The sequence below is a fragment of the Anabrus simplex genome, chromosome 8 (assembly GCF_040414725.1).
Source record: "Anabrus simplex isolate iqAnaSimp1 chromosome 8, ASM4041472v1, whole genome shotgun sequence".
Taxonomy (NCBI): Eukaryota; Metazoa; Arthropoda; class Insecta; order Orthoptera; family Tettigoniidae; genus Anabrus; species Anabrus simplex.
In genome coordinates, this window is record NC_090272.1 from 158,044,434 (window position 1) to 158,072,295 (window position 27,862).

General features: G+C 38.5%; 1 protein-coding gene across 1 annotated transcript; it reads left to right on the top strand.

The window, feature by feature from the left end:
- On the top strand, positions 1–27,862 carry LOC136879236 (troponin C, isoallergen Bla g 6.0101). The gene is made up of 6 exons (XM_067153044.2): positions 1–126; positions 16,447–16,474; positions 20,794–20,937; positions 23,920–24,039; positions 24,892–25,023; positions 27,734–27,862. The coding sequence occupies exons 1-6, from the start codon at positions 124–126 to the stop codon at positions 27,760–27,762; spliced, it is 456 nt and encodes a 151-aa protein (XP_067009145.1). The 5' UTR covers positions 1–123; the 3' UTR covers positions 27,763–27,862.

The following is a 27,862-nucleotide window of genomic DNA, read 5'->3' on the forward strand; positions in this document are numbered from 1 at the left end:
AAAATTAGCTGGCGATCGTGTGCGTGCGAAGTGGTCGTGGATCAGGCACAGGTTATTCAGTTGGTGTACAACTCGCTCAGTGGATAGTCGGCAGCTTCTCTCTCTCGTCAACAAGCCAGCGTCATGGTACGTCATGCCATTGTGTTCCCCTGTCCGTCCAAAGTAGTCTCCCAGTAGATACCCTCGTTTTCACATCTCGTACGAGCACATCTATCGAAATAATAGAAGATTAATACACCACACCAATAGAACGTCGATTTGACGTGATAGCACGTGGATTCAATGTGAATACAAATGGTTAAACTAGTTTTTAATGCTTTGAATGCTACCGATCCTTTTGGCTTTAATATGTTGGAAATTTCAATCTAATTATTGCTTCTTATTCTTCTATCAGAAATTATATTTTAGAGAAATAACTCCTAGCAAAAGTTTCAGAAAAAATATTTATATTTATCATTATACAGTACACATAGTCAGTCATAAGGGAAATATTATTTGTTAAATTTGAGGAACTCAATATGTTTGGAACATTTTATCGTTAAATTCTGAGTTAATACACTTTATTTGAATAACAAGAATATAATTTTAAAAAATTAGGAACGTTTACTTATGAACACACACGTTTCGGTTAGACATTAAAGCACAACCAATTATAATTTTAAAGGAAAACTTTGAAATAAAGGATAGGGTATTTTCAATTTTATTTTGAACAACAAATGGGATTCTTCTTCCTCCAAATGGGGTCTGCTCTGTAGACAATTCCAAATATACGTGTAATTGTAATCGAGATGGTCAGAAAGTAATGCGGTCTAGCAGCGAAAGGTTAGCTCTTGCGTATGTTACACAGAACTATTAAAAAATCGTTTCTTAAAAGTAAAAAGTAATGAACCATTTACAACCACCATGTTCACAGATTTGCTATCCAATCTGTATTGCTGTGTCGAATTATGGGTTCGCAGCTATTGCAATTTTCTTTATGTGCACCCAACGGTTGGATTTCGGAAACCTCTTTTCAAACGGTGGAGTCAAACATAAGCCAGTGAATTGGGCCTGTTGGTATGGCTATAATTTCTCTACTCTTCGTGGAATTCCTCGTAGGCCTATAATTTGTGATAATGATAACGTTCCCGAAAGGCAATTGCGAACATCGTTCGAATAAGGTGATGGTGGGTATTTATAGGAGTTTAAAAATTTCTATGAAATATTACATAAGAAAAACATCAGAAATTTGGTATAATGACGGTAAATACAATTCGTTATGCTGTATGTAAAAAATACCTGGACATTATATCCTCACAGAACAATTGAGACATGTTACTTCTAAACTCACGCAATTGTCAGCATTTGAGGCTAATATCTCGTCATCTATAGAAATAGACCGAGTGAACATTCTTCAAAACTGCGTATCCACTTACTGTAGTAATTAAGTCCACTGGATGTTTCTCCGAGTTTTCAGAGTTTTTCAGGGCTTACACGTAAAAATTCAAAAGAAAAATATTTTAAGTCTTTTGTTTATGGTATTCACTTCTCATTACTCATAACTGAAATGTTTAACAACGAGAGGTGGAGAGGATTCAGACAGCGGGTCAGGTCTGAAAATCTGCTATGGGTACTATCACGGTTTTTGTTTCGGAAATTTTCTCCCAAAAATGTATAGGCCTAGGATATGTGGTATTTTACCATAATCAGGGTGTTCTTCATGTTGGATCTGATATTGTGCTCTTGCCTTAAACTTCATTATGGAAACTTTCCCTTGTGATATAGTCCATCAGTCGTTGTCTTTCTGTTCCAAAAATAGCGTACTCGCTCCCGGCTAAGGTCGGTGACATTTGCTGAAGTTTAAATCTCCATATTATACAGGCCTACTTCCGATTCAAGGGAGAGAGTTCTCTTAGAGCCATTAACAGTTCAAAAGGACGTAAAGAAAGTGCATTACCACCACCACCACCACCACCACCACAACCACTAATAATAATAATAATAATAATAATAATAATAATAATAATATAATAATAATAATAATAATAATAATAATAATAATAATAATAGTAACACATGCCATTGCATTATTTATTTATTTATGTATTTTATTTATTTACATCGAAAAATACCAACTGTAGGCTACGAATACACAAGCTGTTTGACCATATTTTGTTCCCAGGCTTACGCCTTTTTCTTAAATGCCCACATTGGTTTTACAACTTCGGATTCTCCTCTGCCATTCTTCTGTACCGCGGTTTAATAGTTTGTTTATAAATATTATACTTGAATTATGCTTGCACATTTGTTTCTTTAATTTTTGATGATTTTGAACTACCTCTACTGAGATCTTTGTGAAATTCGGTCAGCAAATGGGGATAGGTTTTCCATTTCTTCTGAATAATGAGTATTTTATACTCCAATCTCTCTGGTTTCATTCTCTTCAGGTGCCTGATGAAGCCCTTTTATCTCATTATGGTAATAATCTCTTCTCTTCTCATATGTGATTTCACGTTGGTCCTCAGGTGGAAGGCAAATCATTCTGACAATTTCATGGGCCCTGTGATCTTCCTGAGGAACACTCTCTCCTTATCTCAGTCGAAGTATCTTCTATTTTGGCTAGTGTCTTTGCAGCAAGGAGACATTCTGTCAAGCTGTTGCGTAATACTGCGTCATTGTTATTGTTACTGTTTAGTTTGCTTATAAGAAAATATACGAAATATTCCTTACTTTTACAAATGTTTCATGCTTGACTAAACTTTATGGTCAATATAGGCCTATGGTATATTTTCGTACAGAAAATATATTAATTAGGTTAGCTTTAAGCCCTTACGCTTTCATTCACAAGATTTCCTTTGAAGGTGATATTAAAATATACAGAGGAGCTCAGGTTTGAAACATATTCTAAATATTTTTCTTTCACTAATAGTCTTACTACTACAATACGCTGACACTAGTGAAAATCTCACCTGAAATAATTCAGATTCGAACTAGGAACTCTAGATTAGAGAGCCGATGGCTCAGTTATAGATATCGCTAACAGTATGCGTCAAAACATGTTTAATTACACTTTCAGTATGAAGAATAAAAACAAGCACACACGCAGATATATATATATATAAATTACTTTCCTAAGTCAATCGGTATTTTGCTCCAGAGTGAAACTAAAATAAGCCTGTAAAAAACCGTAGTATCTTGATCGTTAACCACTAACATAGCATTTAACACCACATATGGCTAATCTAAGTGAAACCACAAATTTAAACATTTTTATGAAACAGTTCCGATCAAAAAATATGTTGAACAAAATTCCATCCCTTTTACTACAAATTTCATCCAAATGTGTACACTACGACTACTGTCGTACTACTACTACTAATAATAGTACATTTTACATTTGCCAGCGGTTATGGGTGTATACGAGTATATTATAGGGAGAGACTTAAAGACTGTCCTGTGTGTTATATATAGCACAAATTAAAGGTAACGTGACGAAAGGCGGCAATGCACTAGCTGATGGGCTCGTAAAATCTACTGAGTAGTCTGATGTGAGATACCGTAATACTATAATCATCACTCCGATTGATTTGAAATTTCATGAAGTTATCGTAAGTGGATGATGAAATGATTCTCCAAGAAGCACAATGGCAGTGTGAAAGCCGTACTTTTGAATTGTGCTTAAATATCTCATATTAAATCCCTTCAAGCCGATTTACTATACACAGTATACACTATAACAGAGGTTGTCAATAAGTAGTCTTCTGATTAATATTGTCTTATTTTAAAGATTACTGACTAGTAATGATTCTCTGACCTTCTGTGTGTGTTCGTCTGTGTGAATATTTTGCACTATTTTGATGGCTTTAAAAAAGTAACTAATGTTGTGGTGAAATTAAGAAAAGAGCCTTCTAAGTATAGTGTAGGCTGAGGAAGCTTGGATATTTTCAGTTGTTTTCCCAGGTTAACCACTTTGTCCACTACATTATTGCACTTGTAATCCAAGTAGATTTCGTCGCAGTGTAGGAAGAGTCGCTTTTAATTTTCATACTCATGTTACTGAGTTCTTAAAACCCATCTCTCAAAGATAACACCCCTTGTTGATAAATTTCAATATTATTTATTTATGACTTAATTTTTGAACATTTTCACCTAATTAAGTTAAGTTTAAAAGATATCAATAACATATTTTCCCTGGCTTGGTAGGCTACTATGTAACAGTCTTGCAGAAAAGAAAAAAAATAGGTGAAATGTACCGAATAGTAATTCAAGGGGTTACTACCGTGAATGAGCATAAATCCCGTTTTAAGACACTCATTTCGATAAATAATAAATTTATTGATTGATTTTACGTCCCGCTAACTACTATCGACGGTTTTTGGAGATGCCGAGGTGCCGGAATTTTTCCCCACAATGGTTCTTTTACCGGCCAGTAAATCTACCGATACGAGGCGTATTTGAGCACCTACAAATACCACCGGACTGAGCCACGATCGAACCTGCCAAGTTGGGGTGAGAAGGCTAGCGCCTCAACCGTCTGCGCTATGTTATCACTATATGCCTGGGAGGAGAACACGAGTAGAACGCAAAATTGTACACATGCTCAAACATTACACTCTACGTGGTGTTAAATATCGACTTTTTAACCGAGCTAGTTGACTTCGCGGTTTGCGTACGGAGCTGTGAGCTTGCATTCGGGAGATGGTAGGTTCGTAACTTACTATCAGCGGCCCGTTTTCACAGTAGGCAAATGCTGAGGCTGTACCTGAATTGAAATCATGGTCACTTACTTCCCAGTCCTAGTAGGCCTACTGTACTATTCCATTGCCATCATAAGACCTCGGCATTCTTTTACAGTTTATGATATAATTTTAGAGGATTTTCACCTGCTCACATAGAGCTTAAAATTATCCATAAGGTACTCGTACGTTATTTACTGGGATGATAGTCTAGTCACTAGGTAGAATCATGAAGAATAGAAATAAATATGATATACACCGAGCGATATTTCATTTAAAGAATATATATGAAAATGAAAACCTACAACCTGTTTTACAGTCAGTGATCGGGTCAGGGATGGAATGAATGAAGCCCCATCTAGCGGCGAGGATAGGAATTGTGCCGGCTGCCGAAGCCTGTCGCACTCCTCCGGGGCAATGATTAATGATTGACAGATGAAATGATATTGGAGAGTGTTGCTGGAATGAAAGATGACAGGGAAAGCCGGAGTACCCGGAGAAAAACCTATCCCGTCTCCACTTTGTCCAGCACAAATCTCACATGGAGTGACCGGGATTTGAACCACGGAACCCAGCGATGAGAGGCCGACGTGCTGCCGCCAGAGCCACGGAGGCTTAAAGAATGGACATGCATGAGAGTAAAAATCGTTTATGAGACTCTTCATTCATATTTTTCCTTTCTTTGTCATTTCTTGATTCCGTACCCCAAAGGAAGAGCACGCATGTAGTGTCAAGATCAGCCTCTCAAAGATTCTTCAGTTATTTTTCGAATATTTCCAGGCTAGGCCTGGTACAGGTCTTTCGAGTTGACGCATGATAGGCTTCTTTGAGTGGGGTTCTATCTGTGATGAAATGTAATTGTATTATGGAAATCAAAAACCCACGAACTCTAGTAAACCAAATTTTACAGGAGGGACAAAAACTATTTTATGGCCATGTTTCCCATTAAATCATCTTGATATTTTTTAAGTTTATAATATAATAAAAACAAACTGTGAATATCAAAATAACGATAGTTGTATAGAATTTTATTTTAAAAATATTATATGTATTGTAAGTAGGTGGTTTTTGATTTCCGCAGTGTCTTAACATACTGCAAGCATCAGAATACCCTTTCTTCACTGTATATATACATTACTTGATTATCGTCTGATATTCGATGTACACCAAAGTTATCCACCCACATCTGCCTGAGGTAGAATTCATCACAAACGTTTGTGATGGGAACAGGGAGATTTCATTAGAAGTCGAAAACTATGGTTTTTGTGTCATTCTCTTCTTCCGTTGGCATGTGATAGAGCTGCCATCTAGCAGTAAGTTATTTATGGAAAGGAGAAACTGGCTGACTCCATGCAATAAATTGGTTTGTAATTTCTATGAAATAACAAACAGATTGCAGCTGACTAGTTATCTTAGGATGTGGGTGTTTTGTGCTATATATGGATAGTAGGCCACACTTGCAATACTTTCCCCCCATAACACTGAAAAATGAGAATAAGTGGAGTTAGAAGTTTTTTTGATTACCATGATTCAGTTATGAAAATGGAATACACACCCAGCCCCAGAATCATCGAAATGCTGGGCTGAGTGGCTCAGACGGTTGAGGCGCTGTCCTTCTGACCCCACCTTGGCAGGTTCGATCCTGGTTCAATCTGGTAGTATTTGAAGATGCTCAAATACGTCAGCTTCGTGTTGGTAGATTTACTAGTAGTTAAAATAACTTCTGCGGGACTTCATTCCGGCACCTCAGTGTCTCCGAAAACCGTAAAAGTAGTTCGTGGAACGTAAAGCAAATAACATTAATAATTAATTAATCATGATAATATAATAACTGTATATAACGCTCATACTATCCCAGCTATGTTAGGTAGCAATGACATGTCTCTTTTATGAAGGCAGAGACTTAGAAATTTTGCTTAAAATCATATTCTCTTACTATATTACCATCTACTAGCGATAAACAGACTTAGGGAGTTTAGGCACGAAAATGATCTATTTATATGCTCCCAAAATGTCGGAAACTTTAAAAATGTTACGATAAAATTATTATTCTTCTACATCAAAGTTACATTCATAATATTAAGAGCATAGAAAATTTGCTGCATGTGATAATGAGTAACTCAGAAGAATCCACTGCTGTTTGTACGAATACATTTTTTGGTGCTATTTACTTTACGTCGCACCGACACAGATATGTCTTATGACAACGATGGGACAGGAAAGACCTAGAAACGGGAAGAAAGCGGCCGTGGCCTTAATTAAGGTACATTTGCCTGGTGTGAAAATGGGAAACCACGGAAAACCATCTTCAGAGCTGCCGACAGTGGGGATGCGAGCTCACAGCTGCACGCTCCTAACCGCACGGCCAACTCACCCGGTATATCAATAAATTATCATTGATTTTAGGTATTTTAGGCAGTAATATAAAAATAGACACTATTTTCATATTTAGGTCATTCTAGGCATTACTGAATCCTTCTAGTGGCACTTGTTGGACATGAATTTTGAACATATGTTATTATTTTTCACTACTCTCTAAAGTAACTAAGGAACCAATGTTTAATGGTAAGTACGCTCTTACAACTGAATATTTATTTTGAAAAGAAGATCTGTCAATCTTCAGTCTACTGGCTGCCTCTTCATCGCTCCATCTTTCTGTTTGTCTTTCTGCTTGTCCGCCCTTCAGTCTGGCTATCCGCTTGTCTCTCAGTCTGTCCATCACCGGTTTCCTGCTCTTCAACTAAAGAATACTAAATCCCACTGTGTACCTGCACTGATTAAAGCAGACGTGGAGTGTGACATCAGTTAGTAAACGCGGCATGCAACTTAAACCATTTACAAAGTGGAGTGTGAATTGCTTGCAGCTGGTAAATGGTGCACAACTTGGCATTTTCTCAAGAGACCCATTCACTTGTTTGCTCATCGATAAACATTTACGTTCGAGGTACAGCCCTAGGTAATTCATTTCGGTGACTCCATTCAATGTATTACTTTTTCTGTAACAGCGTTTCAGACAATATGAGAAATGAAGTACTTCATAAAATCCATCTTACAAAAACATCAAACAGTTCATTGCCAAACTCGTTTTTTTTGCCAGTGGTTTTACGTCGCACCGACACAGATAAGTCTTATGGCGACGGTGGGATAGGAAAGGCCTAGGAGTTGGAAAGAAGCGGCCGTGGCCTTAATCAAGGTACAACCCCAGCATTTGCCTGGTGTGAAAATTGGAAACCACGGAAAACCATCTTCAGGGCTGCCGTCAGTGGGATTCGAACTCACTATCTCCCAGATGCATACTCACAGTCGAGCGCCCCTAACCGCATGGCCAACTCGCCCGGTATAATATCACCCTAGTTTACTAAATAAAAGTAACATCTTCGTAATATTCATAGATAAACACATTGATTTATTAGGTAGCAGTGGTATAACAAACTCTAATATGTATTTTACTTCCATATATTCCTAAACTATTAAGGCAAATATGCGTTCATTATTTCTTCTTGTGGCGGCCCCGTGGTGTAGGGGGTAGCGTGCCTGCATCTTACCCGGAGGGCCCGGGTTCCATTCTCGGATAGTTCAAGGATTTTTTTTTTGCTAGGGGCTTTTACGTCGCACCGACACAGATAGGTCTTATGGCGACGATGGGATAGGAAAGGCTTAGGAGTTGGAAGGAAGTGGCCGTGGCCTTAATTAAGGTACAGCCCCAGCATTTGCCTGGTGTGAAAATGGGAAACCACGGAAAACCATTTTCAGGGCTGCCGATAGTGAGATTCGAACCTACTATCTCCCGGATGCAAGCTCACAGCCGCGCGCCTCTACGCGCACGGCCAACTCGCCCGGTCAAGGATTTTTACCTGGACCTGAGGGTTGGTTCGAGGTCCACTCAGCCTACGTGATTAGAAGTGAGGAGGTATCTGACGGTGATATAGCGGCCCCGGTATAGAAAGCCAAGAATAACAGCCGAGAGGATCCGTCGTGATGACCACACGACACCTCGTAATCTGCAGGCCTTCGGGTTGAGCAGCGGTCGCTTGGTAGGCCAAGGCCCTTCAAGGGCTGTAGAGCCATGGGGTTTGGTTTCTTTATTTCTTTTTGTAGTTCTAGGTAAGATAAAACGATTTAAGTTCAGGATGTATTTTCTTACTTATGTTTAACCATTTCTAACCTAACACAATATTACTAGTGGCAAATTCACTCAAAATGCAAATAATAATAATAATAATAATAATAATAATAATAATGCCGGACTGAGTGGCTCAGACGGTTGAGGCGCTGGCCTTCTGACCTCAACTTGGCAGGTTTTATCCTGGCTCAGTCCAGTGGTATTTGAAGGTGCTCAAATTCGTCAGTTTCGTGTCAGTAGATTTACTGGCACATAAAAGAACCCCTGCGGGACTAAATTCCGGCACCTCGGTGTCTCCGAAAGCCGTAAAAGTAGTTACTGGGACGTGAAGCAAATGACATTAATAATAATTTGGATACAATTACCCAACCTTGTGATACTGAAAATAGAATCTTGTCATATGATATCATCTGTAACTATCGTACACAAAATATTAAATTATAGTCAAAATTAATTGTAGTTATGCTAAAATAACAGCCTAATAGAAATACACTTACTGATTAAAACAATGTAAAATATCGATACGAATTTCAAGAGGATTCCGGAATTTCAACTTTTAAACAAAGGTGAACTCTTGATAAGTCAATACTGTGATAAATTATTATCTCCTTTGATTTTCTGCGAACTGGATATTAGCAAAGTAAAGTAAATTACATCTTCCTTACGAAAAAATACACTTTTCTGGGACGGTTATATCGTAAATGTTTGTAAAATAATTTTATGGAATAAGAGTTTTTAATTACGTTTTGTACTAGATTTCTTATTAACTTTATAGTCGTTTGCAACGCACAGCGCAGCTTATTTAACAACAGTGCTAAGGATGGTTATGGGAATGAATGTTGTTATAAGGTTCATAACTGAAAAATTATTAGCCACTTAGTAGAGCCTAGTGCAGCCCTTGGAAGTCAAGACACTACGTGTTACTGTGTTGTATGTGATGTATGAGTTACAGGGAAGTTCTAGACAGCACAAACACAAAGCACTCGAACAAAAGGATTTAACTATTTAAGATGCAAGTCCCCGACCCGCCGGGGTGTCGACCACGGGGCTCTCTGCAACGAAGGCCACTATTCTGACAATTTAATACTGGAGCCGGAAATTTGTTAACTGAAATTGTTTTTAATTGTTGCCCTACAGTAGTAAAGCATTGAATATCACAGTTGATATCACTATCATTTGTGAAAATACATACACAACGAATTCAAATACTTCGAAATATCTGAAACGTTATGCAATGAGGAGCTAATGAAAGTCCTTTGGAATGATAAATTATAAACATTCTAATAACCTTCAAATAATAAAGAATAGACATTAATGAGAGTAAAAATCGTTTTGAGACACTTCATTCATTTTTTCTTTGTTTCTTTGTCATTACTTAGTTATCCTTACGAAGAAATATACTTTTCTATGGCTGATGATATTGGCACTTTCCATTTGTTTAATATCAATACATTGTAAACATATGCAATATGATTTTGCGATAAAATTTCTGTTCTACAGCACAAAATTCATAGTTATATGCATAATATTAAGAGCATAGAAAATTTGCTGCATAACGGAAGGAACACCTCAGAAGAATTCACTTTTGTCTGTATGAACAAATAATCATCAATTTTAGGAATTTTATGCAGCAATGTCAAAAATAGACCTTCTATCACCGATGCAATCAAACAAGAAGAGTAGTGGGGGCATGCGATGCACCATTGTACGGGTTACATTCGCAAATAATTTTTTGAAAAGAGATATCCACGTGGAAGACCTGGGAACTGTTGTAATAGGAAAAATATTGAGGACGTTTGTTGTAACAACCATATGAAAATGAAAGAAGTAAGAATTGCTGGGTGTCTTCTTGACAACTGACCATTCTTAGGAATGTATACGTATCTATAGGCAGATTTATTGGTTTTTGTGGTTATTGCGGTAAAATAAGATAACAGGTCTTCAATTTTGATTTCGTTTATTAGAAAAGTAAAGGAAGGATATGCATAGTATAGGTAAATAAAAGTACACAAGGCAGAGAGATATGGAGATCACAGCCACGATTGGATCTGCCTAAGGGTAGGGTATCCTGCTACGGTAATGGAGTAGACCGTACAGCCAGCGTCTCAAGGCCGAGTGTTGGCGGCGGAACATAACCTGATCACCCTTAAAGGCCATGGCTTCGGGCAGTTGACCGTTTAGAAAGGGATATGGTCCCTCAGTGGAGGAAATGCCACAGGAATCCATAATGGCGGAGGGCAGCAGCTTCGTTATAAGTGCTCGTTGGCGCCAGCCAAGGTATCGGCTGATACGGTGATGTGACACACATTTGGGAGCGTAACCATAGTGGTGTAAGCGGTCTCAAAACTGCGCGAGGAAGGCAACGGGAAACCAACTCGTATTTAATCCCCAGGAAAATCGTTAGCATGGCTGGAAAACTTAAAAGCCAAGGCCCGCAGTCCCCGACAGCCCTTCAGTGGGCAGGCAATGCTAAGAATCACCTGACCAGTCATGAGAAGGATACCAACGTGGAATGTTTGTAGCTTGTTTCAAAGTGGAAAGACTCATAACGCCATCAGAGAGATGGTAAGACTCAAGATTGACGTTCTTGGCATTAGCGAAATGCGCTGGCCTTATTCAGGAAAGAGTGCAGTAAGTGGTTACCAGGTATACTATTCAGATAATGACGATCCTCGCCATCTTAATGGCGTGGGTTCCATTGTACATTGAGACATCAGTAAGTCTGTGAAAAATTTGCACCAGTATCAGATACAGTATGTTTATTACAGCTTAATTCACGAACAAGTTTGATGAATATCATCCAAGTAACATGTGATGCGTCAGACGTTGATGTCGAATATTTTTTACACAAAATTGAAGCAGCCTTGTCATACACCAAACCACCTGAGATAAACATTGTGATGGGCGATTTCAATGCTAAAGTCGGCCATGGCCGACGGGTTGATATAGTTGGTGACTATGGATTAGGAGCAAGCAATCCCTGATGTGATCGACTGGTTCAGATGTGCCAGGAGAAGGGCCTTATTATAGCAAACACATATGTTCAGCTATCTCCACGTCGCCGCTATACGTGGACCTCAAATGCTGACAGCAGTATTAGGAACAAGATTGATTACATCACAATTAATAAGCGGTTCAGATATTCTATCAAAGTGTGAAAACATACCCTGGTGCCGATATCAACTCAGACCTTAGCCTACTCTTTGCTTCTATGAATCTCCGGCTGAAGAAATGCTACTTAAAGGTTTTTTTTTATTCAGATCGAGATTAAGAAACTTCAAGATCAAGCACCGAAAGATGAAGTTAAGTCAGCCCTACGTGTAAACCTTGCGAAAGTTTAAAACAGCGTGAATCTAAATGATGTTGAAGGCTCTTGGAATCACAATAATGTGCAATTAAGGCCATAAGTCAAGTAAAATTAAGGGATGCTGGAAGAAGGATTAACAAGCCGTGGGTGACAGGAGAAATTCTGAAGCTGATGGACCAAAGAAGGTCTTTTAAGAGCAAAGATCCTGTAAAGTACAAAAGTTTGCAGAAGTTAATACGCCAAAAAAATAAGGAATGCAAAAGAACAACTGTCTCAGGATAACGAAGAAATAGAATTACTTAATTCAAAACATGATTTTCTCAACATGTACAAGAAAGTGAAACAAGTAGCCGGCTCATACAACAAGAAGGGTAATGGAGTTCTCCTTAATAAGAATTGTGACATCTTAGCGAGCACAGAAGAGAAACTGGAGGAATGGATGGATGGAATATGTACAAAATATCTTCTTGGACCGCAGAAATGAGGACCATAGTGCTTGGGCAGACGATGGTGTGAATATCACACGTGCAGAACTAGAGTATGCCATAAGAACAGCGAAGAATGGGAAGTCTCCAGGCCCGGATGAGATGTATGCTGAGATACTGAAACTGCATGAGAAAGAAAAATCTCTTTCATTATTACTTGACCTATTCAACATTATTTACCCCAGTGGAACCATTCCTCGCGACTGGCTCAAATCAACTTTCTTAATATTGCCTAAGAAAGCCAATGCAAAATTATGCAATGAATATAGAACAATTAGTTTGATGAGCCACGTTATGAAAGTATTCCTAAAGGTCTTGCATTCGAGAATTTGCCATAAATGTGAGGATAATATCGGAACCTCACAGTTTGGCTTCAGACATGGTTTTGGTAATAGAGAGGCATTATTCAGTCTGCAGGTATTAGTCCAACGGTGCGGAGATGAAAATGTCGATGTTTTTGCTTGTTTAATTGACTACGAAAAAGCCTTCGATACAGTCCACCATGACAAACTTATGGACATTCTTCGAGAATTATAACTAGATGGGCGGAACATCCGTATTATTGGTAATCTATGCTGGAACCAGAGTGCTGACATAAGAGTTGATGGTCGTGTCTCGGAAGAAGTCTGAATTATGAAAGGAGTTTCACCCATGCTTTTCAATACCTATTCAGAAAAGATTTTTCGAGATGTTCTTTACGGAAAGACTCAAGGAGTTGTGGTTAATGGTTTCATCATAAATAACATCAGGTATGCTGATGGCAATGTGCTTCTAGCAACAAATTTCCAGCATCTACAGGAACTATTTAATGCTGTCACTGAAGCCAGCACTCGCCATGGGCTTGAGGCTTAATGTAAAGAAGACAAAGTGGATGTAATCTCACAGCATAAAAAGACCAGATCGCAAGAGTGGCAACGTTTAAATACCTGGGATGTCACATCAATGATGACTAGGACCTTGCTCATGAGACTCGATGCAGAATTGAGTAGGACAGAACTTCTTTTCAGAGACTTAGAAAACTTTCGACAAGCCCTGACCTTTCAATTACACTACGGACATTACTACTCCGCTGCTACCTTTTCAGCTTTCTGTTATACGGCGTTGAGGCATGGACACTAACTAAGACCATGTGCAAGAAGTTACACACATTTGAAATGTGGACGGACCGATGGATGCTGAAGATACCTTGGACAGCTAAAATGACCAATATATAAGTTTTGCGCCGTATGAACAAAGAAACAGAAATTCTCACTACCATCAAGAGAAGGAGGCCAGAATACTTTGGTCGTATGGTGCGGAACAATAAATACCACCTTCTTCAAGGGAAAATTAATGGAAAACGTGGTCCGGGGAGAAGTAGGACATAGTGGCTCGGCAAATTGAGCCAATGGTTTGGGGTGACAAAGCTTACTCTGTTCAGTACAGCTACGAACAAACAACACATCATGCTTCTGATCGTCAACGTTCTTCGAGGACATGACACATGAAGAAGAAGAAGAAGAAGGGCAGAACGACCTATGACGATATTAGAGAAAATTCTGAAGAAATACATTTAATGCAACCGATTATTCCTGAAGCGTGCAGGGGTCGAAAGACTACTGTTCTGACTGGGGTTACCTAGCTAAAATCAAATGACGTACAGAGTAGATGCAAACAGTCTTCTACAAACTTAGCTCCACACTAGACTCATCAAAATAGTTCACCATAGCCTAACTTATACAAGTTTCTGTTGTTCGGAATTGGAACCTTCTTCTTCTTTCCCGGCCGTACATGTACCCATAGAACGGTCTCTCCCCAGCTCACGCAGACTCGGCTCGTCTGACTCGGAGAGAATATGTTCGACAATCTTGTACCAGATCTAATGGCACTTCATTTTTCCTTAAGGCAGTCTTAGCAGTTCTGTTCCTTATTTTTAAATTTGAAACTCAGAGTAGTAAATATCACGAAGACGTACCTTTCTCGGTAACTTTGGACCTAGAAGGAAAAGAAGAACTCAGTATTTGAGTGAACCAAACAGATTGAGGGAATTCCTCAGTTAGAACATCACAAATTTAAGAAAGTGCAGTCACATGAGTCAATAATGTGTTTGTCCTCCACGAACCCCGGAGGAACGTTTGAATGTGATGGGGCATGCTCAGTGCCAAATCATTGAACATTTATTAAGTTCCCACTCCTCGATGGCAGCATCTTTTTGGGTGTGAATCGGTAGTGGTGGATGTTGACGGTTGGAATTATTGTCCTTTTAAGAAAGGTCTAGGCATACTCAATGCAATTCGGCAGTCCATTCTGTGGAACCGGCGCAGGAGTGCGAACTAAAGCGATAATCGAATGCATGGTACCACCCTGGATCCTGACTGCCACATATCTGACAGGAGGTCGAGAACTTTTCCGGTGATTGTGTTGAAGGCATGTTATAAAATTATGCTGATGACCGCAACAAATACGTGGTATATATTACCACTGTTTTATTTTTAACCATAATATTATATCGGTAAGGTGAACGTTTATGTAAATATAAGCAAAATTTCATGCTATACAATATTTTATCTTCCATTACAAATGATACAGTAGTATTAAAACATTAAATAGTGAAATATTAGTTTTATATAAGTATTAGTAAAATAAGTTAGCAGAGAGTGAAATCCTACTCGTTTTGTCAAAATATCAGTTTCAATATGAAGCATTTTGTGTGCATTTATAATAGACTATCAATATCATTAAACAGAGTATACGTCAGGTCAAGTTTTGTTATCAATAGCTAATTACTCGGAGCCACTCAGCCATTTTTTTAGCAATTAGTTGTAACACTACAGTTAATTTTATAGCAGAATGACCGTTATCATAAAACTTGGGATACCTTAACCGATTCTTTACAAAGTTTTTTTGAAATCTCTCTGATCCATTCCTAACATTTCTTTTGTTAGTGAAGAGGTTACAGATCGTGGATATCTTTACCAGCCACCCCTCAAAGGACCTGTATGGTATACGCGGAGATGGTTTTTTTCTTGATAGAGTTCTTAACAACAAATATGTGATTAAATTGGTGGAGTCTTTCAAAGCCGATGTCAACTGACAAGTGATGAACTGCTTTGAGAATTTTAGATAGCGGTAGTATTGTAAATATATAAACACTTTAACTACTCTTCAAAAGGCCTTGTCGAGACAAGATGATACAGATTGGATGGGCTCCAAGTTAACAAAAACAGCGCAGATCATTATTTAGAAATAATTTCAGTTATACTTTTAATGTTGATGCTAGTGTCAAACAGGGATATGATCCATGACCAATACTGTTTTATATCGTATCTGAACGTGCGTTAAAGAAAGTTCATCACTGAATATGTTCTAGCCGACAAAAAAAGAGATTTCTTATGTATGGCAGATGAACTGATTGATGAAACCAGCTGCATAAGGCTGGTAGAGCAGCAAACAGTATTCTCAAAATATACTTCTTTTATTTGAGAGGGCTAAATATTTCAAATACAATGGTGTGAAAAGAACAGCGTGTGACTGGAAAGAAGAAGACGAAAATCAAATCAAAATAAGGAATGACCTCAGACGTTATTTTACCGTTAATAAAATAGTTAACTTGAAAATTATTTTCCATAAACAAAAATCAGAATATAAAAAGAATTCTCCGGCTGTCTGTCTTCTCGTGAATTAATCTTTTCTTCAATTTCGATATACAATTGAATTTGTAATTTAAATCCCCATAAATATTCATGTATTTCTGAATTTATTGCAAATATGTTTTATTTAATGTATTATACCACAGGTTATTATGAATAAATAACCACCATTTTTCCTTTGTTTCAGGATGAATTACCAAAGGAACAGCTTGACCGTAAGTATACTCATAACGGTTAATTGCATCGTGATCCAGATGAATGCTTAGGCTGATGATGAATTAATGATTTATCCTCATTTACTCAAGACTACGACTTTGATACAGACTGAAACATGCTAACATATAAATTAATATACACATCAGGTGACTTCCAGGTAAAGTTCTGTGTCTTGACCTTCTAGATTAGGCTACGACAAATTGATAATGATGTATTTTTCCACTGATTTATGTCTTCATCAAGATCATATTCTTGAGTAAGTAAAGCTAACTGATAAGAAAAATTAAGCTATTATTAGTGTTATAATTATTATGGCATTGCATATAAAATCAACAACTTTGCTTATCAATGCAAACTCTTCTCTTATAACATGTAAGCCAAGTTTGAATCAATATTATTAATTACTATCAATGTAATAAGTTGTTCGATCCAAAGAGATATACCTCAGAGCTCACAAATGTTAGTCAAGAGGAACACTTTCCCCTTGTTAGGTAGTTGAAGCCTATAATTGAAGTGTTTTTGAAACCAAAATATTACGTAATGTAATGTAATTTCATGTGCTACAAATGATTGTAATCAAATACAGATGAACAATACTATATGAAATGATCAACATATTCCATATTAAAAATACTTCCAGTACATGAAGATGTGGAAATTAATATGAAGTCGTAAAATATTCTACATAGAAAGTACGTTTATGAACTTCACTGTGAATAGGGGAGGAAAAATAATATGTGTAAATTGAAACTGGAGATTGCTATAAAATACTGACGGGGGAACATATACATGTGTTACACTCGGATTCGATTGAAATTTGGTAGGAATATTCATGGGAGGCAGTAGAATGCTAAGGTGAAAACTGCATGTGGCCAGCCCAAGTTTAAACGCCAAAATTTAACAAATAAATAGTCGGTCGGGCTGAGTGGCTCAGACGGTTAAGGCGCTGGCCTTCTAACCCCAACTTGGCGGGTTCGATCCTGGCTCAGTCCGGTGGTATTTGAAGGTGCTCAAATACGACAGCCCCGTGTCGGTAGATTTACTGGCTCGTAAAAGAACTCCTGCGGGACTAAATTCCGGCACCTCGGCATCTCCGAAGAACTTAAAAAGTAGTTAGTGGGACGTAAAACAAATAACATTATTATTAATATTATTATTATTGTTATTATTAATACATAGTCGTAAAATTAGAAGTGCCGCGGGAGTATCGGGGTGTGGCGGAGAGGTAGGGAGGAGAGAAGCAGCGGACATGAACCAACCGGGCCTGCGTCGAGCTGCGCCAGCAGCCAGGCAGCGTACGGTTAGCGCGCTCCCCTTAACTTCCCGATCAGATGTGCAAAACGTAAATATTAAAACAGCACATGAAGCAAGTATACAAAGGACGACGTTTGAACAACGATGCCAATAAGGTTTGAAAAATTCATGCCCGAGTTCTTGTTACTCGTTGTAATTTTTCAAACCTTATTGGACCGGGCGAGTTGGCCGTGCGCGTTGAGGCGCGCGGCTGTGAGCTTGCATCCGGGAGATAGTAGGTTCGAATCCCACTATCGGCACCCCTGAAAATGGTTTTCCGTGGTTTCCCATTTTCACACCAGGCAAATGCTGGGGCTGTACCTTAATTAAGGCCACGGCCGCTTCCTTCTAACTCCTAGGCCTTTCCTATCCCATCGTCGCCATAAGACCTATCTGTGTCGGTGCGACGTAAAGCCCCTAGCAAAAAAAAATAACCTTATTGGCATCGTTGTTCAAACCTCGTCCTTTGTATAAGTGTTTCATGTGCTGTTTTCATATTCCGTTTTACGTTTTGCACATCTGATCGGGAAGTTAAGGAGGACGCGCTAACTGAACGTTGCCTGGCTGCTGGCGCAGCTCGACGCAGCCTGGTTGGTTCACATCCGCTGCTTCGCTCCTCCCTACCTCTCCGCCACACACCGATACCCCGCGGCACTTCTAATTTTACGACTATTTATTTCTTCAATTTTGGCGTTTAAACTTGCGCTGAGCACATGCAGTTTTCACCTTAGCATTCTACTGCCTCCCACGAATATTCCTACCAAATTTCAAGCGAATCCGAGTGTAACACATGCATGTGTTCCCTCGTGAGTGATAATTAATTTTAACCTGTTGAAATCACTTTAGAATTCAGAAAAAAAGTACTCATGATGTTTGTCTCTACATTTAGTAAAAAAATGTGGCTTAATCTTGGTTTGAAATAAACTGTCTCGTATATTCTTTAAATCATGAGTCAGGTATGCCTTGGTGACTGTATGTGTTATTGGAGTATTTTTCTCTGTTTCACTTTAAGTTTAACGAAAGTTCTAAGAAATTAGTTAAATTACCTCGAAGCTTGATGAAGTATATTAAATATAACTATTCAGTGAAAAAATATCTCAAATACAGGGAACCGGATCGTGTTCCAAAGAAAGAAATGTGCATGTTGGTACTGTAATGATTTTAACAAAAGTTTCTAAAGGATTTTGTTTCAGTAACTTATCAAAGCCTCAGATTTGTCTCTTTACAGTTTACTTAATCTAGATGAGACATTTCTAAGGGGAAATAATAACTTACTAAAAATGTCAATAGTTTGGGCATTTTCTGAGAAAGTACTTTAAGAGATAAGCTTGCGAATTTTATAATTTTAAAACTACTTTTATATGATGCTGATAAAAAAGTTATCTTCCGAACTGCATTAAATTTAAATAAAAAAATTATCATGCCCAACAGAATTTCTCAGAAATGTCTCAGAGCCTATTGGACTTAAATACATAACTGTGAAGTTAAATGGTGTGTGATCGTATTATACGACCTTATTTGTAAACAGAGGCCCTTATACTGACAATTGGCTACTTACCAATAGAAAGGTACAAAGTCATCATCATCATCATCATCATCTGTTTACCCTCCAGGTTTGGCTTTTCCCTCGGACTCAGCGAGGGATCCCACCTCTACCGCCTCAAGGGCAGTGTCCTGGAGCTTCAGACTCTTGGTCGGGGGATACAACTGGGGAGTATGACCAGTACCTCGCTCAGGCGGCCTCATCTGCTATGGTGAACAGGGGCCTTGTAGGGGGATGGGAGGATTGGAAGGGATAGATAAGGAAGAGGGAAGGAAGCGGCCGTGGCCTTAAGTTAGGTACCATCCCGGCATTCGCCTGAAGGTGAAGTGGGAAACCACGGAAAACCACTTCTAGGATGGCTGAGGTGGGAATCGAACCCACCTCTACTCAGTTGACCTCCCGAGGCTGAGTGGACCCCGTTCCAGCCCTCGTACCACTTTTCAAATTTCGTGGCAGAGCCGGGAATCGAACCCGGACCTCCAGGGGTGGCAGCTAATCACGCTAACCACTACACCACAGAGGCGGACAAGGTACAAAGTACCAAATTTAAAAGAAATGTGGAAGTATATTTTTCACTAGTAAGGTCCAAGGAGAACGAAATCATTTTGGTTAGCAATATGGGAAATATTTTCTCACAAAGAAAACGACTTCTTTGGAATTCTGACAAACTTCACCGACTACAAGTCTTACCGGGAATGAATCCTTCCTTAAACCTGGATATACGATTTCCAAGCTCTTACATGCAGGATGTAACAATAAAGTAGGCCAAACTTTAAGAACACATTTCTCACAAGTAGAGGAATAAAATATGTGATATGGACATTGGTCTAGAAGCGTTTTATATCCATGTTAGAACTTATTTTCTACAATTCTATCGGAAACACACACAGGAACAGGAAGTACCAGCATACCAAATGAAACTATTTCTCATGGAATTTTCAAAATGTCCCTCATTAGCATTGATACACGCATCAGCCCGCCATCAGGGCATCCAAGATTCAATTCGACGGCGGGAAGAGCTTTGAAGGCCATGATTTCATATTTGGCGAACGAAGAATTTAAATGAAATTATTTAGCGATCTGTGAATGATAAACGTATCATAGCGCGTATGGTATGTTTTTAGGACTTAACATCTTTCAAAATTTGTTGTTGTTGTTTATTTCCCTTTGTCGAAATTTTTAATTTATCATCAATATTTTGCGAAAGATCAATCAAAAGTTATTCCATTGTTCATTTCAATTAGTGTCAAAATTAAATCCACAAACATTTGTTCTCAGAGACGTTTTCAAATAAATAACTTACTGTTCACACATTTGATATTTTCTACTCTTCTACTGGCAAGTACCCAATTCTGATAAAGAATACAGCCTTCAAGAGTGTTGACAGTGTGGTGGTCAGTCAACTTGTGTAAATGTAATTCGATTGTGTCGCCATCTTGTGGATTTCTACCTTCAAAAATTTAATTACTTTTCTTGTTTCAGTGCTGAAGAAGGCCTTCGAAGCTTTTGACAGAGAGAAGAAGGGATCAATCAGCACAGCGATGGTGGGGACTATCCTGAGGATGCTGGAACATCCTGTGGATGATGAAATTCTCGCAGAAATCATCCTGGAAGTAGACGCTGATGGTAGGAATTTCTGATTACTCATATTTACATTATAATATGTATTTAACGCTTACAGTAATACCAGGGAAATAATTCCTAAACAGACTTATAGTTCGATAAAGAACGGCAGTATTCAAGCCAAATCACGACTATAGTTTTATAGGTCATCATGCCACAAGCTGGTTAACTAATTATAAAGCACTATTGAAGTTTATGTGACTAGAGAGAACATCCACAAAACTATATGATCAAGCACACTAGGATAGGCCAACGTGTGATGTTTAGGGGAAGAAATATTTCATATTATGACGTTTCAAGGGACATGTTGAAGTGTAAAGAATGTTTGATGAAACAGATATAAACAGAAGAAAATAATGAAGAAAACAAACTCCGTTGATACACATGTAACAGAAATTACGTCAGTTGCGCTCGGTAAAAGTAATTATTACAGTGAACATTTGGTTTGAAATTCTTCTATTCTGTAGAAGCTGATTATATTTTTCCTAATTTAATTATTATCATTCTACCAGTCGACGCAAAATTCACAGACACAGATTATTTGGTTACATGCTTCATTGCATCTGATGTATTATTTCCTCCTTAGATTTGGGTTTCAACTTCAATAAATTCTGAAAGAACTACAAATACAGGTGACGCGTTTCATTGAGCTTTCTCACTTAATTTTAACACTGAACATTCACATGCTATTGAAACACAAACGAGTACGTAAAGTGAATGACCTAGAAAATGCTAATAGAGCCAATCCAAAACATAAACACAAATCACTAGCTGTATGTCGATGAGCTAATTTTGCGATACAGACAAGGAGATATTTCCTCAAAGGCGTTAGTAATTATTATAATACAGATTAATTCTATTCCAAGTATTTTATTCACTCTGACTAGAAAAACGTTTCCGGTACATTAATTTAAACACCTTGTCCAGCTCCATGGCTAAATAGTTACTGTCCGCACACTCTATCTTGGTGCATTTACATCCTAGTGCTGAATCGGTCGACCTCGGCGATCTTCGAGATTCATACTGGCAACCTTTGCAACACAAACTATGAATCGCTTAAGCATCATTGTGCGACATCTGGCGTAAACTTTACGTACTAGTACTGTTGTTGTTTACACATCAAAGTCAAAGTATAGAATTCATGCTAGGAACAAGATTCGCATCGAGAGATATGTTTTATAATGTTATATAATGTGTATGTGACATAGTTGTTGGCTTAAGATGATAACGGTTTAGAAATTTCATATCGATAGATCATATTCTCGATTCAATTCAGATTTCATTTTCATTCAGTTGGCAGCACCAGGCAGAACTATCGATACCGGGACAGCTCGCTCCTTACTCCTCACCCCGTACACAAATGCATCAAGATAAAGTGTGCGGACAGTAGTGTGCTGGCCTCTATTCAGAGTGGTCCCGGGTTCGATTCCCGGCAGGGTAGGGAATTTTAATCATAATTGGTTAATTTCGCTGACCCAGGGTTTGGGTGTATGTGTCGTCTTCAACATCATTTCATCCTCATCACGACAGGCAGATCGTCTACGGGTGTCAAATCAAAAGATCTGAATCTGGCGGGCCGAACTTGTCCTCGGACACTCCCGGCACTAAAAGCCGTACGCCATTTCATTTAAACACATTAACGAGTACCAAGTCACTACTACAATTATTTTAAACAGCATTTAACTTTATCCACTGATAGAAAACTGCTCCACGCAGAGTTTCTAGTCTCTATACAATAGGAAGGAAGATGCTGGCATAGGGAAACTTACCACCGAGCGGAACTGATGTATACCCAAATTTGATCACCGAATGCAGCTTACACATTCCGATTCGTAATAATTTTACCTTTAGCGCTGCTGATGAACTCCCAGGAAATAGATATACGTTAAGGAGAAGGAACAGACGTGAGCTTTGCATATTACTTCAGTATGTTTATTTAGTCCGGCTCCATGGCTAAATGGCTAGCGTTCTGGCCATTGGTTACACAGGTCCCGGGTTCGATTCCCGGCAGGGTTGGGAATTTTTTTACCATAATGGTTAATTTCGCTGGCACGGGGGCTGGGTGTATGTGTCGTCTTCATCATCATTTCATCCTCATCATGACGCGCAGGTCGCCTACGGGAGTCAAATCAAAAGACCTGCATCTGGCAAACCGAACTTGTCCTCGGACACTCCCGGCACTAAAAGCCATAAGCCATTTCATGTTCATGTTTATTTAAAAATGGAAGTCCTCTAAAATGTATTCCTACCATAAGTACCAATAATGAAATATATCCCTTCGTGTCCTTTTCACTGCCAGATAAACAATTGGTCTCACCGTCCCTAGGAGTATATTACTCGCACATAATACTAAATTAAAAATAAAATACAATTATTAAAACTGTAATAGACGTAAAGCCCCTAGCAAAAAAAAAAACTGTAATAGGGTCTAAAATAACATGAATCAGGACTTGAAATGTTCAGGGTCCTCAGTGGTTTTACATGATTAGACGTTTAATATTTATTGCTATATTGTGGGTTGAAATCTGTGATTCAAATTCATCTCAATATTATTATCATTTCAATGAATCCATTTTAAAACACTTGTAAAACTTACAATTATGCGCTAGACGCATCTCAAATAATACTTAATTATTTAAAAACTATTCCGATTGTACGGTAGCGTAGACCTTACCTTATATATTTAATATTCTAGAATAATCGGTACAATTTTAAAATTATTTCCAATATTTTATTGACAAATTAAAGTATAAATATTTAAAGGGCATATACAGTACACACTACATAACGTAACTCAGTAAGAATTGAATATTTGACGACACAATTTTAATTTTTCAAGTACATTAATTGAAGTTTCTAATTAAAAACAGATTTAACTAGAACTGTGTCGTTCTGTAAGCTATCTTGTCACTATAATAACATTTTTATTGTGTACATCTTCATGACTGGAATGTTCACATCTCATTCATACGTGTTTCTGAACAGGCTCCGGAGAACTGGAGTTTGAGGAGTTCTGTGAGCTGGCTAGCAGGTTCTTGGTTGAGGAAGATAGTGAGGCGATGCTGGCAGAACTTAAGGAGGCCTTCCGACTCTACGACAAAGAAGGTGAGTATCATTCTCATGAAGCCATCAGACCAAATGTCTCTTAGTCGAGGACACTGCCCTTGAGGTGGTAGAGGTGAGATTCCTATTTTAGCCCGGGGAAGGAAAGAATCCTGGAGGGTAAAGGGATTAAACAAATAATAATAAATAAAAGCCCCATAAACTGAAGAAAGAAATATGTTATAAAAAAAAAAAAACATTTTAAATTATTCTAAGGGAATGTGTGGGTGTTTGGTACCAGCCCAGAGTCAGGCCACTCATGATTTCTGTGGCTTGGTTCTAAAAGGGCCAATGTCAAAAAACTTGTTTCTGAGCTATGAGCATTTGAAGTTCTGCTGATAGTTTTCCAATTTCTTTTCAAAAACTAACTTTAAATAACTTTATACTTTCTTTGTGGAAGTCACCTTATTAAACTCTAATTTTTTCTATCGTATTCTTTAAAAATTGCCAGGTCTCTAGTCTTTAGTGGTAATCTAACAGTATTGGCAAGGGCTTATTTAATTAAACGTTAACTGTTCGTTTAGTACTTAACAGAGACATCGGTCCTTTCAACATGCTGCAAGCCAGGATAAAACGCGTTTGTGTCAATTAATATCTCAATTTCGATAAAAAAAAATGACATTGGCCCTTTTAGAACCAAGCCACAGAATTTTCGTTTCAAAATTAGCTTTACAAACTTTCATGTGATTCTTAATGCATAGTCAACCACATGTACGGAATATATAATTTACTCTTAGTGTGGTACATTTCTATAAACCAGTCCAGTACTCACTAGACCAATTTCATTGCAATAAGTAATACATTATGTTCTATTCTTAAACATAATATCATAACAATATGAAATTCCGTTTGCAGGTAACGGTTACATCACTACCTCTGTACTTCGTGAGATCCTGAAGGAGTTGGACGATAAGATTACTAACGAGGATCTTGACATGATGATTGAAGAAATTGACAGTGACGGTTCAGGAACCGTTGACTTCGATGGTAAGAATTTTGCAACTTTGGTATAGTTATACAAACTTTGTGGTGAGCGGTGGTTATTCGAGTTGCAAGTTACATGTTCTTACCCTTTCAACATTTTGAGTTCAGACTTAATGTTTCTAGAGAACACAGAGTTACTATTTCGGATACTGGACTACATTTCGATCAAATTTATTCTCACGAACTGACCAATCCGTCACACTGAATTTTGATGTTTAAAATTTGGATTTTCTTTAAACAGTACTCGATTTTCTAGCCTGTAGCTTAAAAAATCTGACGTGCTTGAATTTTCTTTTAAAACGGGTCACATCCAGGATGTCTTTCCTATGTGATTCCAATTTCCTTAAGAACGCTTTTGCCGGGCTGAGTGGCTCAGGTAGTTGAGGCACTGGACTTATGACTCCAGCTTGGCTGGTTTGATCCTTGCTCCGTCCGGTGATATTTTAAGATGCTCAAATACGTCAGCCTCATGTCGGTAGATTTACTGGCACGTAAAAGAACTCCTGCGGGACTAAATACCGGCACATCGGCGTCTTCGGAAACCGTGAAAGTAGTCAGTGGGACATAAATCCAATAACATTAGGAAAATTAGAACCCTATCCACTTCAGTTAACGACGCCCTCCTGGTTATCTTCTCCTGAAGGCAGGCAAAGATCCAGTTGGTCTATTCTACTGTACATGTCCGTGAAAGATAATAATTCTTCTTTTCCCAATCACGTCGGTTACCTTTTCCACCTTTATGTGAAGTTTGTGGTTGTGCCACCTTCTGCATTCAGTGTTGTATTTGAATAGCACCGTGATTTTATCAAACTCTTTCTTTCCTTTTTTGTTTTCTTGGCCACTGTTTCTCGACCAATCTGAGGCATCCCGCTGCATCCATGGCCTCTGATCGGATAAATAATTATCGTGTGGGCTCAGCTGCCGTGTGCAGGCATATAGAATTGATGCGATCAAGGCAGCCTGCGGTTCAATTTCGACGTTTCATTTTATTCTACCAGATCGCAGAGGAACGTATGTCCGTTGAGCAATCTGCAGCTGAGTTCCAATTAATTTTGTCGGGTACACTCCAAAAGTGTTACCAAATATCTTTCATACGCCGACATCGTGCAACATTGAGCGTGGAGGGACTTTTCTCCGTTCCATCAAAAACGCGGTTACCCCTGGCGGGTTTGAACCCGCGAATTTAACGTAGGGAGGCTGATAGTTTGTCACTGATCCATAAAAGAAGATTCTGATCGAATTATAGTGTAGCAGTGTCTGAGGTTGGTGTTCAAGTGATATCGTTTGTTGTGGGTGCATTTAGTTAGCTGGTATTATTATTATTATTATTATTATTATTATTATTATTATTATTATTATTACTTACGACTCGTTGGATGAATGATCAGCGTACTAGCCTTCGATTCAGAGGGTCCCATGTTCGATTCCCAGCCGGGTCGGGGATTTTGACCTTCATTGGCTAATTCCAATGGCTTGGGGACTGGGTGTTTTGGCTGTCCCCAACATCCCTGAAACTCACACACCTCACATAACACTATCCTCCACCACAATGAGACGCAGTTACCTACACATGGCAGATGTCGCCCACCCTCATTGGAGGTTCTGCCTTACAAGGGCTGCACTCGGCTAGAAATAGCCACACGAAATTATACTTATTATTATTATTATTATTATTATTATTATTATTATTATTATTATTATTATTATTATTATTGTTGTAACTCACATTTGTTGCTGTTGCTCGCTTAGCACCACCCAGGGGTCTGGTGTAGGGTAATTTAAGGTTATACAATGTTTTGCATGACTAGGACTGTGAAATCAACTCCATGTCACTGGTTACCTGTGTTAAGTCACATGCTTCCACCACACCTAAGACGTAAACAAGTTCTTCGCATCGACTTCTTTACCACTGCATCAGGAATTCTGCCATCTGCTACAGCAACGATTGGGATCAAGAAGACCTGCAAGTGTCATTGCAGGGAAACTTACTGCGGATAGATTTCATTTGAATGAAAGTTAGAAAAAGGAAAACCCCATAGCACTACAGCCCAGCCCAGAAGGGCCTTGGCCTACCAAGCGACCGCTGCTCAGCCCGAATGCCTGCAAGTTATGAGTTGTTGTGTGGTCAGCACGACGAATCCTCTCGGCCGTTATTCTTGGTTTTCTAGACCGGGGCCGCTATCTCTCCGTCAGATAGCTCCTTAATTCTAATTACATAGGTTGAGTGGACCTTGAACCAGCCCTCAGATCCGGATAACAATCCCTGACCTGGCCGGGAATCGAACCCGGGGCCTTTGGTGTCGTCTCAACAGATTAAGGACTGAACGTGGTTGCTGTAACTACTTTCTGTACAAATGGGATTGAATCAGCTCACCAATGTGCGAATGCAGTTTAGAAGAACAGACGATTGAACATCTCGTCCAACGCTGCCCTATTAATTCTTATTCTGGATTTCCTGATGACTTGTCCCTTCTCTCCCCTAATTTAATTAATTAAGTGACTGGAAGGCTCGGACTTTAAAGTGTAATTTTGTCTTGTGTCAATTATGTATAATTTGTAATCACCAAACGGCTAAATATATAAATTAGTGTTATTATTATTATCTTGTGTGTGAATTTCGTTTCTAATTTTCATGCTAATTGGAATGTAATGTTTATAACATGACTAATAGTAAGTAAAAAATAATAAGCTATTTTTTTCTGTTTTGTTTCAGAATTCATGGAAGTCATGACTGGAGAATAAACGCATATTTATGCAATCGATATTTACAAATTGCAACGTCACATTTCCAACCGTGCACTACATCATTCAGCGTCAATTCACAGACGTAATACGGTGACTT

Coding starts and splice junctions, on each gene's coding strand:
- LOC136879236 (XM_067153044.2), top strand. Junction 16,475..20,793: donor ACCAAAGGAACAGCTTGACC/GTAAGTATACTC, acceptor TTCTTGTTTCAG/TGCTGAAGAAGGCCTTCGAA. Junction 25,024..27,733: donor AGGAACCGTTGACTTCGATG/GTAAGAATTTTG, acceptor GTTTTGTTTCAG/AATTCATGGAAGTCATGACT.